At 38.8% G+C, this 13,260-nt stretch overlaps 1 protein-coding gene across 15 annotated transcripts in view; it reads left to right on the forward strand.

Moving 5' to 3' along the window:
* znf618 (zinc finger protein 618) overlaps window positions 1–13,260 on the forward strand; it is a 44,174-nt gene that overhangs the window by 24,687 nt on the left and 6,227 nt on the right. For 10 of the 15 annotated variants that reach the window (XM_031277835.2, XM_035991905.1, XM_035991906.1 and 7 more), the window contains 9 exons: window positions 3,289–3,378; window positions 3,900–3,980; window positions 6,925–7,014; window positions 7,114–7,203; window positions 8,675–8,752; window positions 9,586–9,630; window positions 10,402–10,479; window positions 11,270–11,428; window positions 11,848–12,947. In XM_031277835.2, the coding sequence (XP_031133695.2) occupies window positions 3,289–3,378; window positions 3,900–3,980; window positions 6,925–7,014; window positions 7,114–7,203; window positions 8,675–8,752; window positions 9,586–9,630; window positions 10,402–10,479; window positions 11,270–11,428; window positions 11,848–12,947 (1,811 nt within the window). The remainder of the gene's footprint in view (window positions 1–3,288; window positions 3,379–3,899; window positions 3,981–6,924; window positions 7,015–7,113; window positions 7,204–8,674; window positions 8,753–9,585; window positions 9,631–10,401; window positions 10,480–11,269; window positions 11,429–11,847; window positions 12,948–13,260) is intronic. The other 5 variants (XM_031277836.2, XM_031277839.2, XM_031277840.2 and 2 more) reach the window with 5 other exon arrangements.

Here is a 13,260-nt window from a genome sequence, read left to right on the forward strand (position 1 = left end):
GAGTGAAACCTGAAACTACATATAAAAATAAATGGCGGGTATAGGGATGTTGCTCTTTTAATTGCATTGTATATCAGATGCCAGGGCCTGTATTTATCAGGCATCTTAAAATCACTCCCATGAATCACGGTGAAAGTTTGATTAGGACTAAAAATACTCCTACCTCAGAGTAGTACTTGAGAGTTATTTATAAAGCTTGCTACACACACTTTCAGCAATCATTACATGAATGTGCACATTGCTTAAAGGCAGCACTCTCAACATGGCAGGAAGAAAGAGCAATCATATTGATGCAGACAGAACAACAGTCACTTTCTTTTTAACTGTATGAGGAATACAAATCCAGTGCAACCAAAAGGTCTCTGACAGTGTTAATTAGTAGGCAAGAGATGATGCTTGAGGGAAAAAACCTGATAGATTAAATTCTTAGGAGGATGGAACATGCTGTAAAGCATTTTTGGTTGACGCCACATATTTAGACTTTATACTTGATTGACTGGCATGCCTATTTCTAAGAGCATTTTTAAATATAACTTGCTTCAAGTGGCCCCAAAAAAATGTGGCAGCATGTAAAGATAAAACAAACTAAAGGAAAAGTATAACTTATTTTAGTAGCAATTGATTTATTATAGATAAATAAATAGTCATATTTTCCTGAAGAATAAAATTAGTTCTACATGTCTGTGATCAAAATATGTTTAAAGCTCAGGTTTAGGGCAGCACTGTGAAGATATAAAATTATTGTAACCTTGACTTTAAGCCTGCTTAACGCCAGACTTTTTCTTAATGATTGGTTACTATAGCAACCTACTCTGGATCATTGCAAGTCTGCATTTTAAAACAAACTGAGGACCATTAAGCAAGGCCAATAATGATATTAAGCCTTGATTTTCCAGTTAGTATGGGTTGTAAAATATCCCTCTGTTGAAGAAGTGTGGGTAAAGGAGAATTTAAAAAAAAAAAAAAAAAAAAAAACACAGGCTGTTATTGTTGTGGAGTTCTTGGAGTTGAAAAGAGTATTTTGGGAGCCCAGCTAGAACAAACTTTCTGTAGTTCTGACCAAGTGGGCGTTAAGAACAAAAACAGCCCTGTGTTTAAAAAAACACACACACACACACACACACACACACACACACACACACAGTGTTGGTGTGCTTCAGGTATCAGTGAGACAATCAAATGCGATCCAGGAAGTATTGTTTGGTTAATGGATCATCAATCTATTTGAATCATCAGACACCAAAATACTAAACAGAGGTTTTTACTATGAGACAGGAGTTTACAATTCTAGAATGTTGTCACTTTCTCATACTTGACTGGCCAATTCAGCGACCTGCCAGATGTCTCTGCATTGTGTATTCCAAAATATAACCCTGATTGATTGTGACATCAAATATAAAATGGATTTTGCATTTTCAGTTTTGTGAAATTGGCAGACCTAAACATGAAAATGCAAACTGTCCTTTTGCATTTAAACATGTGAAATAAGTCATGGTTTAAGTGCTTATCAAATAAAAAATGCATTTTAATATGAATAATGGATGGATTTTCCCAGGCTTTTTTTCTGAAATATTTCACAGCCATCAAAAGCTGTGGGCAAGAAGATATAAATTATATATTTATTAATACATCCAAATCAGAGGACATTTAAGGTTGTCGTATCTTTATTTTTATTTATGAATGTCCTCACCTATGCTTGGAGCAATGATGTTATTTAGCTTTAATTACACTGACAAATGCCAGGAACCTACCAATTTGTAGAAAATAGTTTCAATCACGTCAATTAGTGGGGGAAATATATAATATGCATGGTATTGGAGCCTTGAGGGGTTATAAATGCAATTACAGTTAGGCACCCCAATAATCACTTTTGTAGCTGTATGTCCTTGTTGCCAATTAAGTGCAAATTGCATACACCGTTTTGCTGTTAATTGAAGAAACTGGTTGTTTTAAATCCACTGAGTTGGCTTTTCTGTGCCCCCTTTTTCAGACTTAAAATGATCAGGGCAGAGCAGAATAAACCTATATTGTACAGTATTTAAATAAATATTTGTAATACCTCAGGATTTCTGCCAAGAATGCAGCTGATTGAATTAACAGTCAAAATGGACTGAAGAAAGATGCTAAATGATAAAACATTTGTCACATGGGTGTCTAAGGTGAGGGGCCCTCTGCTGGGGCAACATCAGTTCGGCATATTATTGTGGAGAGAAGACTAAACCTGAACCAACTGGAGAAAGGAGGTTAGAAATTAATTTTGTCTTCCAGTTGCTCTATGCCATGCTGTTTATGCAACAGATTGGACAAAAAAAGATTTCACTGTGGTGTGCCAAGGCGCACGTCAGGTGTTCTTAATTGTCAACAGCAACCTGGCACAATACTTCCCACGGCAACAAAATTACCAAGAACGGAACAAGTAATCTGCATCCCTTATATCCTTTCACTCGCTTAGCCCTCGACAGAGTTGGCAAAATATGGCTAACTAAAGTTCAATTTAGTATTCCAGTTCAAAAAATCCAGTTTGAATCATGTGTTAGCAGTTTGTGCAATTTGACAAATTCCAAATAAAAATGCATAGACAATTTACCATTTAATTCTTAAGAACTCTACTTGATATACACTTCTATTATTTCAAATTTAAAATGCAGAATTTAACTAATTTACATTGAAATTCGTTTTGCATGTTTTGCTTTGTTTATATGGAGATGTTATTCATAAAAATAATCAAATCATTATTACCTTTTCTATGACTTTCTCCCCAGGGATTCATCTGCCTATTTGTCTTGTTTATCTAATCTAATTTAGCCTACCTCTGTTTGTCTGTCACAATGCAATCAAAGTTTGTCCTGTGTATTTTAATCTTATTTGTTTATTCATTTATCAATTCTTCTAATGCCGAATGACTATAAACAGAACTCTGCCCCGCTTTCTATGGCACAATGACATACTTTCCTGCAAATTAGGGTTGAACGTATTAAACTGCTATGTTTTGAGGCTCACTTGGTTAAAGTGTATGCACTGTACCTGCAATGGCTCCTTAAGCCTTATCACATATGGCCTTCTCCCCTCTCCTGTTAAGAAAAGCACTTTTTAACCTAAAAGTGCTATAGAAATAAAGTTTATTTTAAGTTATTATCTGTACTGTAAACTGCAAAATTTTACTATTTTTTATTATTAGGTTATTTCTTCTTTTGGATTCAATCATATATGAAATACTGGTTGTCAGTGTCAGTAATATCCAGTGTCTTTATAAACAATGCTGGTCTTTCTCTATCTGTTAATCTGCAGATAGCTTCCGTTACTCCTGTGACATCTGTGGCAAGAAATATAAATACTACAGCTGCTTCCAGGAGCACCGTGACCTGCATGCAGTTGATGGTAACCAGGAGTTTTTGGACAATTTGCATGACAATTTATTTTTTTTCTTTGAAACTCCAAGACTTGATCTGAAAAGCCATTTATAAGTGAACTTCCTATTTCACAATGTTCCCTCGCAGCACAGACTCTACTTCCTGCAGCAGCAACAAAAAATGAGTTGAATAGAAAGAGGAGTAGATCAGAAAAACGGGGAGCCTTTTTGCTAAATAATAAATACAAAATACACTATTAAATGAGCAATGGCCTGCCTCTAATAATAGTCTCTCAGGTGAAGAAGTGTATTTCTAGTTCTCACTTCAGTGGAGCTAAACAAGGCCCACTCTTACAGAATTAACTGTAATTTGACAAAATTCAATATAGTCCCATAGCACTTAACTCCAGAGTATCACTCCATGTAAAGTCATAGGAAAGAAGGTAGAGAAGGTAAAAATATGTTAGTAAACAGTGGGATGCCCTTGCCACTCTCACCTGAAAAACAAATTGCCCATTTCTTCCTCATCTCCATCCCCCACCTCTCTCAGATCCATATGAACAGGTAGTGTTGCCTGTGGATGGCCTTAAAGAGGAGGAGCCAGTTGAACCCTACCAGAAAATTGGACCAAGTAAGACTGTTTGATGCACTTTTTTTTAAATTAAGGCATTTACACACTGGGGGTGTGACGAATAAACATCAGGAAAATGTGAAATATCTACCATGTCTGTGGGACAGTTTAAGGTCCTTCTGGGAAGCTGCTGAAGGGAGAGAGAAAATGACGGGAGATGCAGTGTGAGTGCCGGAGAGTTAACGCATCTTTTGTTACTGTATTAGAACTACACTTATATCAACAACCAGTGAAGAAGCCAATATGTTAACAAGTAAAAAGCAATAGACATATTCTCTTTTTAGTGTTGCCAACTAAAATATCGCCTTTCCTTTTACCTCAAGTAAACGTAGCTAAAGTTAAGCAAGTAACAGTCATTAACAACTTACAATTTCACTTTGTATCACTCTCTAAATTGAATCAATTTTCCTTCACCATTCATCTGTGTGTTGGTGTGCTTGTGTAGTAGCCCAGTTCCAGACCAAAGATTCACAACGAGACGAGTTAAATCTTGCAACTACTTGCAACGCACCAGTCTGTAACGTTCTTAAACCTGACAGTTCACACCAATGCGATGAGACGAGGCGGTGGATCATCTCCATAGCAACGACTCTTTGTACTTAGGTCTAACTTCCGACTTTCAGGCTTTTTGTATCTGGATATATAATTTGTTGTGTCTAAATTTGAATGTGGATAAAGTTTGATAGTAAGATGCTGGCTACAGTTGCATTTCTAGTGATGAATCAACGAAAACGTTTTATTTCTCTGATTCACTGCTTTGCTTTTAGCCGCTCCCTCTCTTTAGTCACTCTCTAGCTCGCTCGACCACATAACGTTACTGTGCTCGCGGGCTCTCGTTGAGCCGTCTAAAACTTTGCCATTTTGACCAGCTGACAGTTCGTAACATAGAAATAAAACACACACACTTCACACCGACACACACAGATGAATGGTGAAGGAAGATTCATTCAATGTAATTAAGCATTGCGTTAGTTCATGCAGGACACGGATGTCCAATGCCCACTAATTTAATTATCATTCCCACCAGTCACAACCAATCACAGCCATTTTTCACATCAGGCGGTCCATTTAAATGTCTCCCTATATATACCGCTGCTACTGGCAAAGTTTGCCTCCACCACCCCAGCCTCCACTTTCCTGGTTTATAGTGTCATCATAACTTAAGTCTGAAATAGTTTTAATGTCTTGGATTAGGCCCACTCTTGTGTACAGGGGGGTCTCAGCAGCGTGCTCCCTGTTTCAGCTAAGTATGCTGCTTGGCTGATCCAGGGAACATCATTAGAACAGAGCCTTCATCGCCAAATATAGCTATATTTCCATTTGTTGCAATAGATGGCTAAATCTATGACAAGAGTGTTCCTGACTGAAGTGATTGATACATAGTGCACTATAAAAAAAAATTAAAAAAAATCTAAATCTATAATTTTTCTTATTATTTGGGGGCGCTTAGGAACATTTTGGGGTAGTTTCAGCCCCCCTAAAATAGACCCAACGACGTCCGTGGTTAACGGTGGTTAGCTCCAGAGACTCAGCCTCAACTTCCCATGTGCTGTCCGACTACGGTTAGGAAGCCGAAGCAGGAAAAGCTAACACTAAGCTACTGTAAGCTGTTGTATTGAGTTTCCTTTTAGTAAAATACTTTGAGTGAACAGTTACGCGGTGTAGCCATAGACTGTGTATATATAGTGTAGCATATGTCTAGGGCTTTTATTGTTATAGGTAAGAACAGAAAGAGTCTCTGGTAAACTCTGCCTTTGTCAAGGTTGATAGTAGTAAAGTTTACCGTCTATACAGCCTCCAGTTGTTGTTTTATGATCCTCATAATAAGTAAGCAACACAACATGGTTGGTTGATGCCTTATTTACATTGCAAAAGTTCTGAAAAATCGACCTTGTTCTGAAAAACAATTACTTCACTTTATCGCCGTGTAATATTCACGTTCTGTGTGAAAGTACTCATGACAAAAAACAGTTGTTTTTTTTTCAAATTAATCGCGCGGGAAAAAAACCCAGTGTGTAAAGGCCTTTAGTTTCACAGATATACCATGGCAGGACAATATTACAAAATGTAATATACATACAGAAACTTAGGCTGCAAATTGTAGCCTGTACATTTGATTTATACCTTCCAGATGAAATACATTTGATTTGGATAATTTGTCAGTGTAACCCCTTGTTTCAAAATGATTTGATTTTATTGGTTTTAGGTTATATTTCAGTGATTATTTGAAAGGGGAAAATCCAACATCTAACATTTGCATCATTCGTTTGATTTTTCTTAACATGGCATACATTTGACAGCTTGAAGTCCGTTGTGTCCAGTTCAGGGTACTGGACACCGTTTATAATGAACAAACTTAAGTCATGGTGATGATCCATGTTAGAAAAATAACACTAAGCATTTGAGCTAACTTCACACTGGAAAGGTTTCAGAACATGAGTCCAAAAGTCCTCCTTCGCAGGGGAAAAAGCACTCGCCCACCTCCGCAGAGACCGCGGGTTCAACCAATGGCAGCGGGTGTCCCTTCAAACACAATTGGCGGTGTTCGCAGGTGGGAAGCCTGCACTTGTCACTGCACTAATGACTCCTACTGATTGGGGGGATAGCGTAAACCTCCACACACAGTGCAGGGAGACCCCTGTGTTTTTATGTTCTCTATTATTAAGGTATTGCTAAATGTAAATTTACAGTCAGTAAAACATAGCAGAATCACCAGCTCCTTCGTCTTCTCCACTCTATTTGGACATCTTGTTTTTTGCTTCTCCCTAGGGAAATAACACACGATTCACAAAATGATTCAGTCCCCTTTTTTTTTTTTTTTTTTTTTTTATTGGAACACAATTCATCCAACATACTGGACCTTAATTGATATGATACAGATTTTATCACTTAACATGGATTTTGATGAAAACAAATGTTTGATTGTGTGTTTTCTTGTCTGCAGAAACTGGGAGCTATGTTTGTGAGTTCTGTGGGAAGCAGTACAAGTATTTCAACCCATACCAGGAGCATGTTGCTCTTCACACACCAATGGGTAAGTCTGTTTACTTACAGCAATGTAGTATTGTCAGATTGGATGTCACCGGTTGGATCATTGAACTGCAATTTACTCTGAGAATCTATGTTGATGTAGGCTCTTTTGATTTGAAGACATCACGGGTACAGGAATGTGGTAGCATGGATATGAGTAAATTTGGCCACAGCCAAACCGGTAAGATTAAAAGTAAGCTTTTTTTTTTAATCCTACATTTTTATCAGTAGTTTCATTGATTGTATAATGCAAGGAAAAGTTTGCGTGCCTCATAACTCAAAACACACACACACACACACACACACACACACACACACACACACACACACACACACACACACACACACACACACACACACATACTTAGTTGTGCCTTCTTCGGATGGTAACTAATTGAAATTTGATCATCAAAGCTCAGTATCCTGCATCTTGAGAGCAGTATTGCTTTTTTTAACCTTTACTTTTAAAACTAATAAAGAATAATTTATACATTACATCTGTCATTAGTAAGGTATAATTTGAATGCTTTATAATTGGCTGAGGGTGTCAACATGACAAATTCTAATATTGTTGGCAATGAGTCAGGTCAAAATTAAGCAGAGATTGGTGTTGATAAAATGGATAAACAACTGAGTAAGCATGATCAGAAACTAAACGCCTAATGCCTGTACTGTAGAATAATTTATTTTTAAAATGTCAGTTTGACTCTTATGTCGCCCACACGACTACAGAAGTGCAGCCAGTCGGTTTACTGTGATATTGGCATAGCTGGGTTTTAGGCCAGGGACCGTCACAATAATATCACAGTCCTGCTGTGAGGGTGTAGTAGGAATTCGTAAGAGCATGCCTCACTATTGCTAAAGTGTGTTACACCGAGCCAGTGGAAAAAGAATTTAAATTTACTAGTGGCAACCCTGCTGGAAACTATTAACCTCCTAGTGAATGGTTAATTGCACAATTTAAGTGATGGTATGTTGAACGTTTTTTCTTTTCTTGTTAGGACTTTTTTTTTTTATTGCCTCGAGCACCTAAGCACATTAAAATGATGTTCAAAAACATTAAAACACTACAGTCCACACAGATTCTTAATTTCTCACCAAATGTTTTAAAGCTTTTGTTTCCAGAAATATTCACAAACTAAAAGAAAACCTCAGTTAAGTACATTTTGTTTCCTTTACCAAAGTAAAATCAAATACAACGATCTGTATTTTAGACTATTATTTGACCACATTACATATAGTCCATTGTCGACATTGTAGGCAATTTCTTGATCCATTTCTTCACCAAAACTTTTTCCCGGGTGTCATAAATCATTTATTTTAGTCCAAATTGGTACTGTATTTCTGCTAAGAAGCGCTCTGCCATAAAGAACTATTTAAAGCATGGCATGCACTCACATCTTAGAAGTGGGTCAAAAAGATGGAATGAAAAGGAGAAATTAAAACCATATTAAAATGTAATATGAAAATTTGGATCCTTTGTCAAGGCTGTTAGCGTGATTGATTTGCCTGCCGCAAACTAAAACTGAGATTATTAAATTGCATGTCATTGACTTCACTCCGTCTTAACTGTTATGTGGGTTTTTAGCTTAAATTAAGAATATTATTCACGTTATTTAGCATGGACCTGTCACTCAGTGCTTCTCCTGTGTTTTCACTTACAGACAGTCCATTCAGGCGGAAACTGGAAGGTGCAATTCAGTCTAGTCTGGTTGACACAAACAGTTCACAGAATTCAAGCGGTGAGCTCTGAGTCACTTATTTTATGTGGATGTGTGTGTATTTGTGTGGAAATGTATCACTTCTGCTCGAATGGTGAAATGTATTTTCAGTTCTGCGACAAAGCAGGTGTATGTGAGTGTCAGTATAGATAGAAACAGTATTCCTGCAGACAGTGTTTTGCTGATGATTGGGGCTTAAAATCGAAATGAAGGGGGAGTAGATGATGTAAAGAGGTTTGTGTGACCTACCTTGCATCAATTGTTACTATATAAAACTCTGTCCAAGAGCTCTATTATTATAATTCTACACCACACTCACCATAAAAATGGAGACCTTGTTGAATACCATGTTGGATCACCTTTGGCTCTAATCACTCACTAACATAGCCTAACACTGCCCCACATCATGGCAGTGACTCTAAAAGAGACCTGTTGTTAAAGGCACAAAACACATTTTCTTAATCCGCTTCTTACTGTGAGCAATGCTATATGAACGTATTTTCTGCCAGTGTTACAAAATTCTTCTTTTTTGTCATAAGTCTGTGCCATTTTGTCTTTCTGTGTTTCCCTGGTGCTGGAATCAATCAATATGTCCCTGTAATAAATGCAGTATTTAAATTGGTTGTATACAGTTTACATCACCATCACTCACTGATCAAAATGTCTGTGAGGTCTCATAGACATGGTAACAAATCAAAGACATCTAGAGTATATGCTCTTTGATTGCAAATCTTGCTTGCCTTTTTAAAAGAATAACATTAAACACTAAAGCCACATACTGAATAAACAAGTGAAAAGAGTGATGGCCCACTGTGTCTGTAGTTTTAACTCCCTCCCCGTTCTCTTGTCCACAGGAACTCCGAGCCCTCTGGTGGCCAGCACCTTCTCTACAACCCAGAGTAAGTCCAACCCCACCTTCTGCTCAAAGCAGAAAATATGCATGCTGCCTCCTTCTCATTTCACCTTTTTTTCTGGTATGCTTCAATTTTTGTTAATCTTTCATTGTTTGGTGCAAATGGTTTCTCTGTAATCCATTGTGATGAAACAGATTGTCCGCATTTAGCTTCATTATCACGAGGGAATGTCTGGACAGGGTTGTTACCATTAGCCATATTGTACATCTGCATTGTGTTCAGATAGAGCTGTGTGTTGTAATGACTGACAACTAAGCATCGCCTGACTCATACTGGACAAATATTGTTGGAAAAGCTGTTTTTAAGTGTTTTTATTTTAACATGTAAACATGAATTTGTTTATTATGTTATGGTGTTATTTATGTTGCCTTTATTAGATAGAACTGAAAATGAGGGGAGATATTGAGAGATGGGGAGGGGGAATGACATGTAAGAAAGCATTTTCAAACCAGGTACATTGTAATTACATGATCAGTGCCTTAAACCCCACTAGGATGCCCCAACATACACATTTTAAACATTTCTGCAATTATTTTCAAAGTAACCCCAAAACGGCATCACACTTTTTCAGAAATGCGGCTGCAAATTGAGTCACTTTGGGCTGCAGAAATCACAAAAACAGCAACATCTTGGTGGAACTGACTTCCAAAGTATATATCAGGGATATTAGAGGCTAGTAGATGTAAAGATGCACAGTGTATTAATTTTCTTCTCCAACAAAGAGTCAATGCTCTTCTGGGCCTTGTGATTTTTTAGAACCCTACACTTGTGGTGCCTGTGGCATCCAGTTCCAGTTCTACAACAACCTGCTGGAGCATATGCAGTCCCATGCTGGTGAGTCCACGACTACAAATGCATGTCAAGCTCAACAGGCACCCTGTTGTGGGTGTAGTGGCTGCAATGCATGTGAAAGTCTGTATGATTACACATAATCCTTATAAAGGTATAGGCATTCAACTCTTAAAAACACAATATTTAATATAAAGTTTCAGGGAATATAATGTTGTAATATGGGTTGTTGCAGATCTGGTTCTGAGGCTGCTGGATACGTTTTTTTGTGTTCTGTTGCAAAAGCTTTGGTGCATTGTACTGTATATGTAACCATAAACAGTAGTGCATTATCTTTAATTATTCATTTAGCACATAAAATGTCAGAAATAAAGACCAATTTCAATCTCAAGCAACCACAGCCAAAAGGCATGTAAAAAAACTAAAAATATTAAATAAATAAAATGATATAAAAAAACAAGCATAGGGGCAAGGGCATTTGATTTTTTGCTGTTTGGTGTTGCTTTTTGATTTCTTGCTTTGACACTGACTTTATTTAAAGACATACCCTTCAAGATTTGTGGCTGATCTTATGTGAGAATTGACTGAGAAACAAACCTGTTGAAATTATTTTTGTAAACCTGGTCAGCTAATTTTGAATGCACAATTTGTTAATGATAGACTCAGAGAGGCCAAGTAATGTATTTTTGTCTTTTCTTTTGCTGACACGTTTTGTTTGTTTAATTTTGTGTCATTCTTTTATTCTTTTCATTATTATCCACTGGAAACACTTTCTCCATTAAAACCATACAATATTGTCGCCTCTGCCTGATGTTCCATGTCTGTATCTCCTCAGCGGACAATGAGAACCACACCAAAGGGGACTCTCCCAAAACCTCCTCAGCCTCCGGTCCTCAAGAGCAGCTGTGGAGAGGCTCTCAGGCTCCGGCCCATTCCTCAGTTAAACTACAAATCCCGCCTCAAAGTATCTCCCAGAGAAACCACACAGTCAGCCGTAAGTACTGCAATCAACTTCATTCATTTCACGCTGTTAGTTACTGTATATACGGGGCTATGAAACTGTGTTGTTAGAAAATTGTTGAAACGAATTATGTAGCCTCTGGTGGCCTGGTGATTAAGAAGCATACTATATAACTGCAACATCCCTGCTTTGATTTTTGCTGAGGAGCTTTGTTGCATGCCCAAGTAATGCCAAGTATAGCCTCTAAATCTTCCCTCAGTTTAAAGAGAATCTGGTCTGTAAAACAAAGCCAGGTTATGTCTTTATTATTCTCTATGATTCTGTATTGTCTTTTCCCATCTAAGATACCATGTTTTCTGCCAATATATTGAAACAAAAGAACATTAACACTTATTATCTTTCTTATGTTTACTCTGCTTTCCTGTCCATCTATCTGCTCTCCATGCTGGCAGAGAATAACGGACTACCTGAGAAGGAACGACAGCAGGTGGCTGAGCGCCTCTTACGGGTAATGTGTTCAGATCTGAGCATGCTAAACGTGCTCAACAGCAAGGACTTCCTGAAGTTGGCACAGACCCTAGTGGATACGGGTGCTCGTCATGGTGCCTACTCCACCCGTGATGCTTTTGGCAACATGAGTGCCTTGGCACTGCGCCAGCTGCCCCGCATGTACAACCAAGTCAAAGTCAAAGTCACATGTGCTCTAGGCTCCAATGCTTCCCTTGGTATCGCTGTCACCTGCCACTCCCAGACATCAGGCCCAGATGCTTGCTATGTTCTAACAGCCTACCAGGTGGAGGGGTCGAGACTGAAGCGCTATGTGCTCGGTGTGAGGGAGGCTGAACTGAGGGAAGGGCCCGAGCAGGTTCACCACTGGGTGCAGAATGTGCTGTCTGAGTTTGTGATGTCAGACATTCGCACAGTGTATGTCTCAGAGCCCAAAGTGTGGGCAGCAGGATTTGCTGGATCGCCACTTGGTGGTGGTGGCCGGAGCAGGATATGCTTGCGATGCGCGGGGTGTTCACTCGGGGCAGTTGTCCAGGCTGTTCTTGGAAAGCGCAGCCTCCAGGCTCGAGGCCTTCATGAGTTGTCTGAGCTTCTCTCAACGTGCCGAGATATTGCGTCCTCCACCACGCTGTCCCTTCGTGAGGAACAGTGCACCAACACATCCACAAGCACAACTGAGGAAGGTACACAGGGCAGCCCTGCACAATGCCCCAACCCTCCTTGCTGGGATCGTATGGCTGAAGCTCTTCTGCAGGTCCATGCCCACTTTGAACAGATATGTGAGGCTTATGGGCGCAGTAAGACCACGGCTCCTCTCCTCCAAGGTCTCAACAAGCATCTGCTAGGTACGCTGGCTTGTCTGCTGGCACCTCTGCGTCTGGCAGCTCTGGAGCTGAGCAGCCAGAGGAGACCAACCTTACAGCAGGTGCTGCCCGTCTACCTACGCTTGGAGAAGTTTTTCACTTCCAAAGCTGGAGAGGCTGGAACCGGCACGGCTAGCAAACTCTGCCACTACTTCCTTGAAGCACTTAAGGAAAATTTCAAGGTACTGAACTGTTATTGCCTAGATGAAGTTTCTTAAATTAACATTTTGCTCTAAAAGTGATAAGATTCCTCTGAAATTTTGTAAGGAATAAGGTTCTTGAAATGTACAAATGCTGGTAGTTTTGATTGAACTTTGCTTGAATAAAATAGTCAAACTGTTAAAGTTTAGATTTAAACCAAGAACCGTTTGAAAATTAGAGTTTACAGATCTGACCAGACATTTGATGCCAACTTGACAGTCTGTATGATTGGTTCCGAAAACGTATTGAGGTTCAATACCCAGCCCTAGTAAAGAGAGCCTTGATATATGATGA

Source organism: Sander lucioperca, chromosome 14 (assembly GCF_008315115.2).
Source record: "Sander lucioperca isolate FBNREF2018 chromosome 14, SLUC_FBN_1.2, whole genome shotgun sequence".
Lineage (NCBI taxonomy): Eukaryota > Metazoa > Chordata > Actinopteri > Perciformes > Percidae > Sander > Sander lucioperca.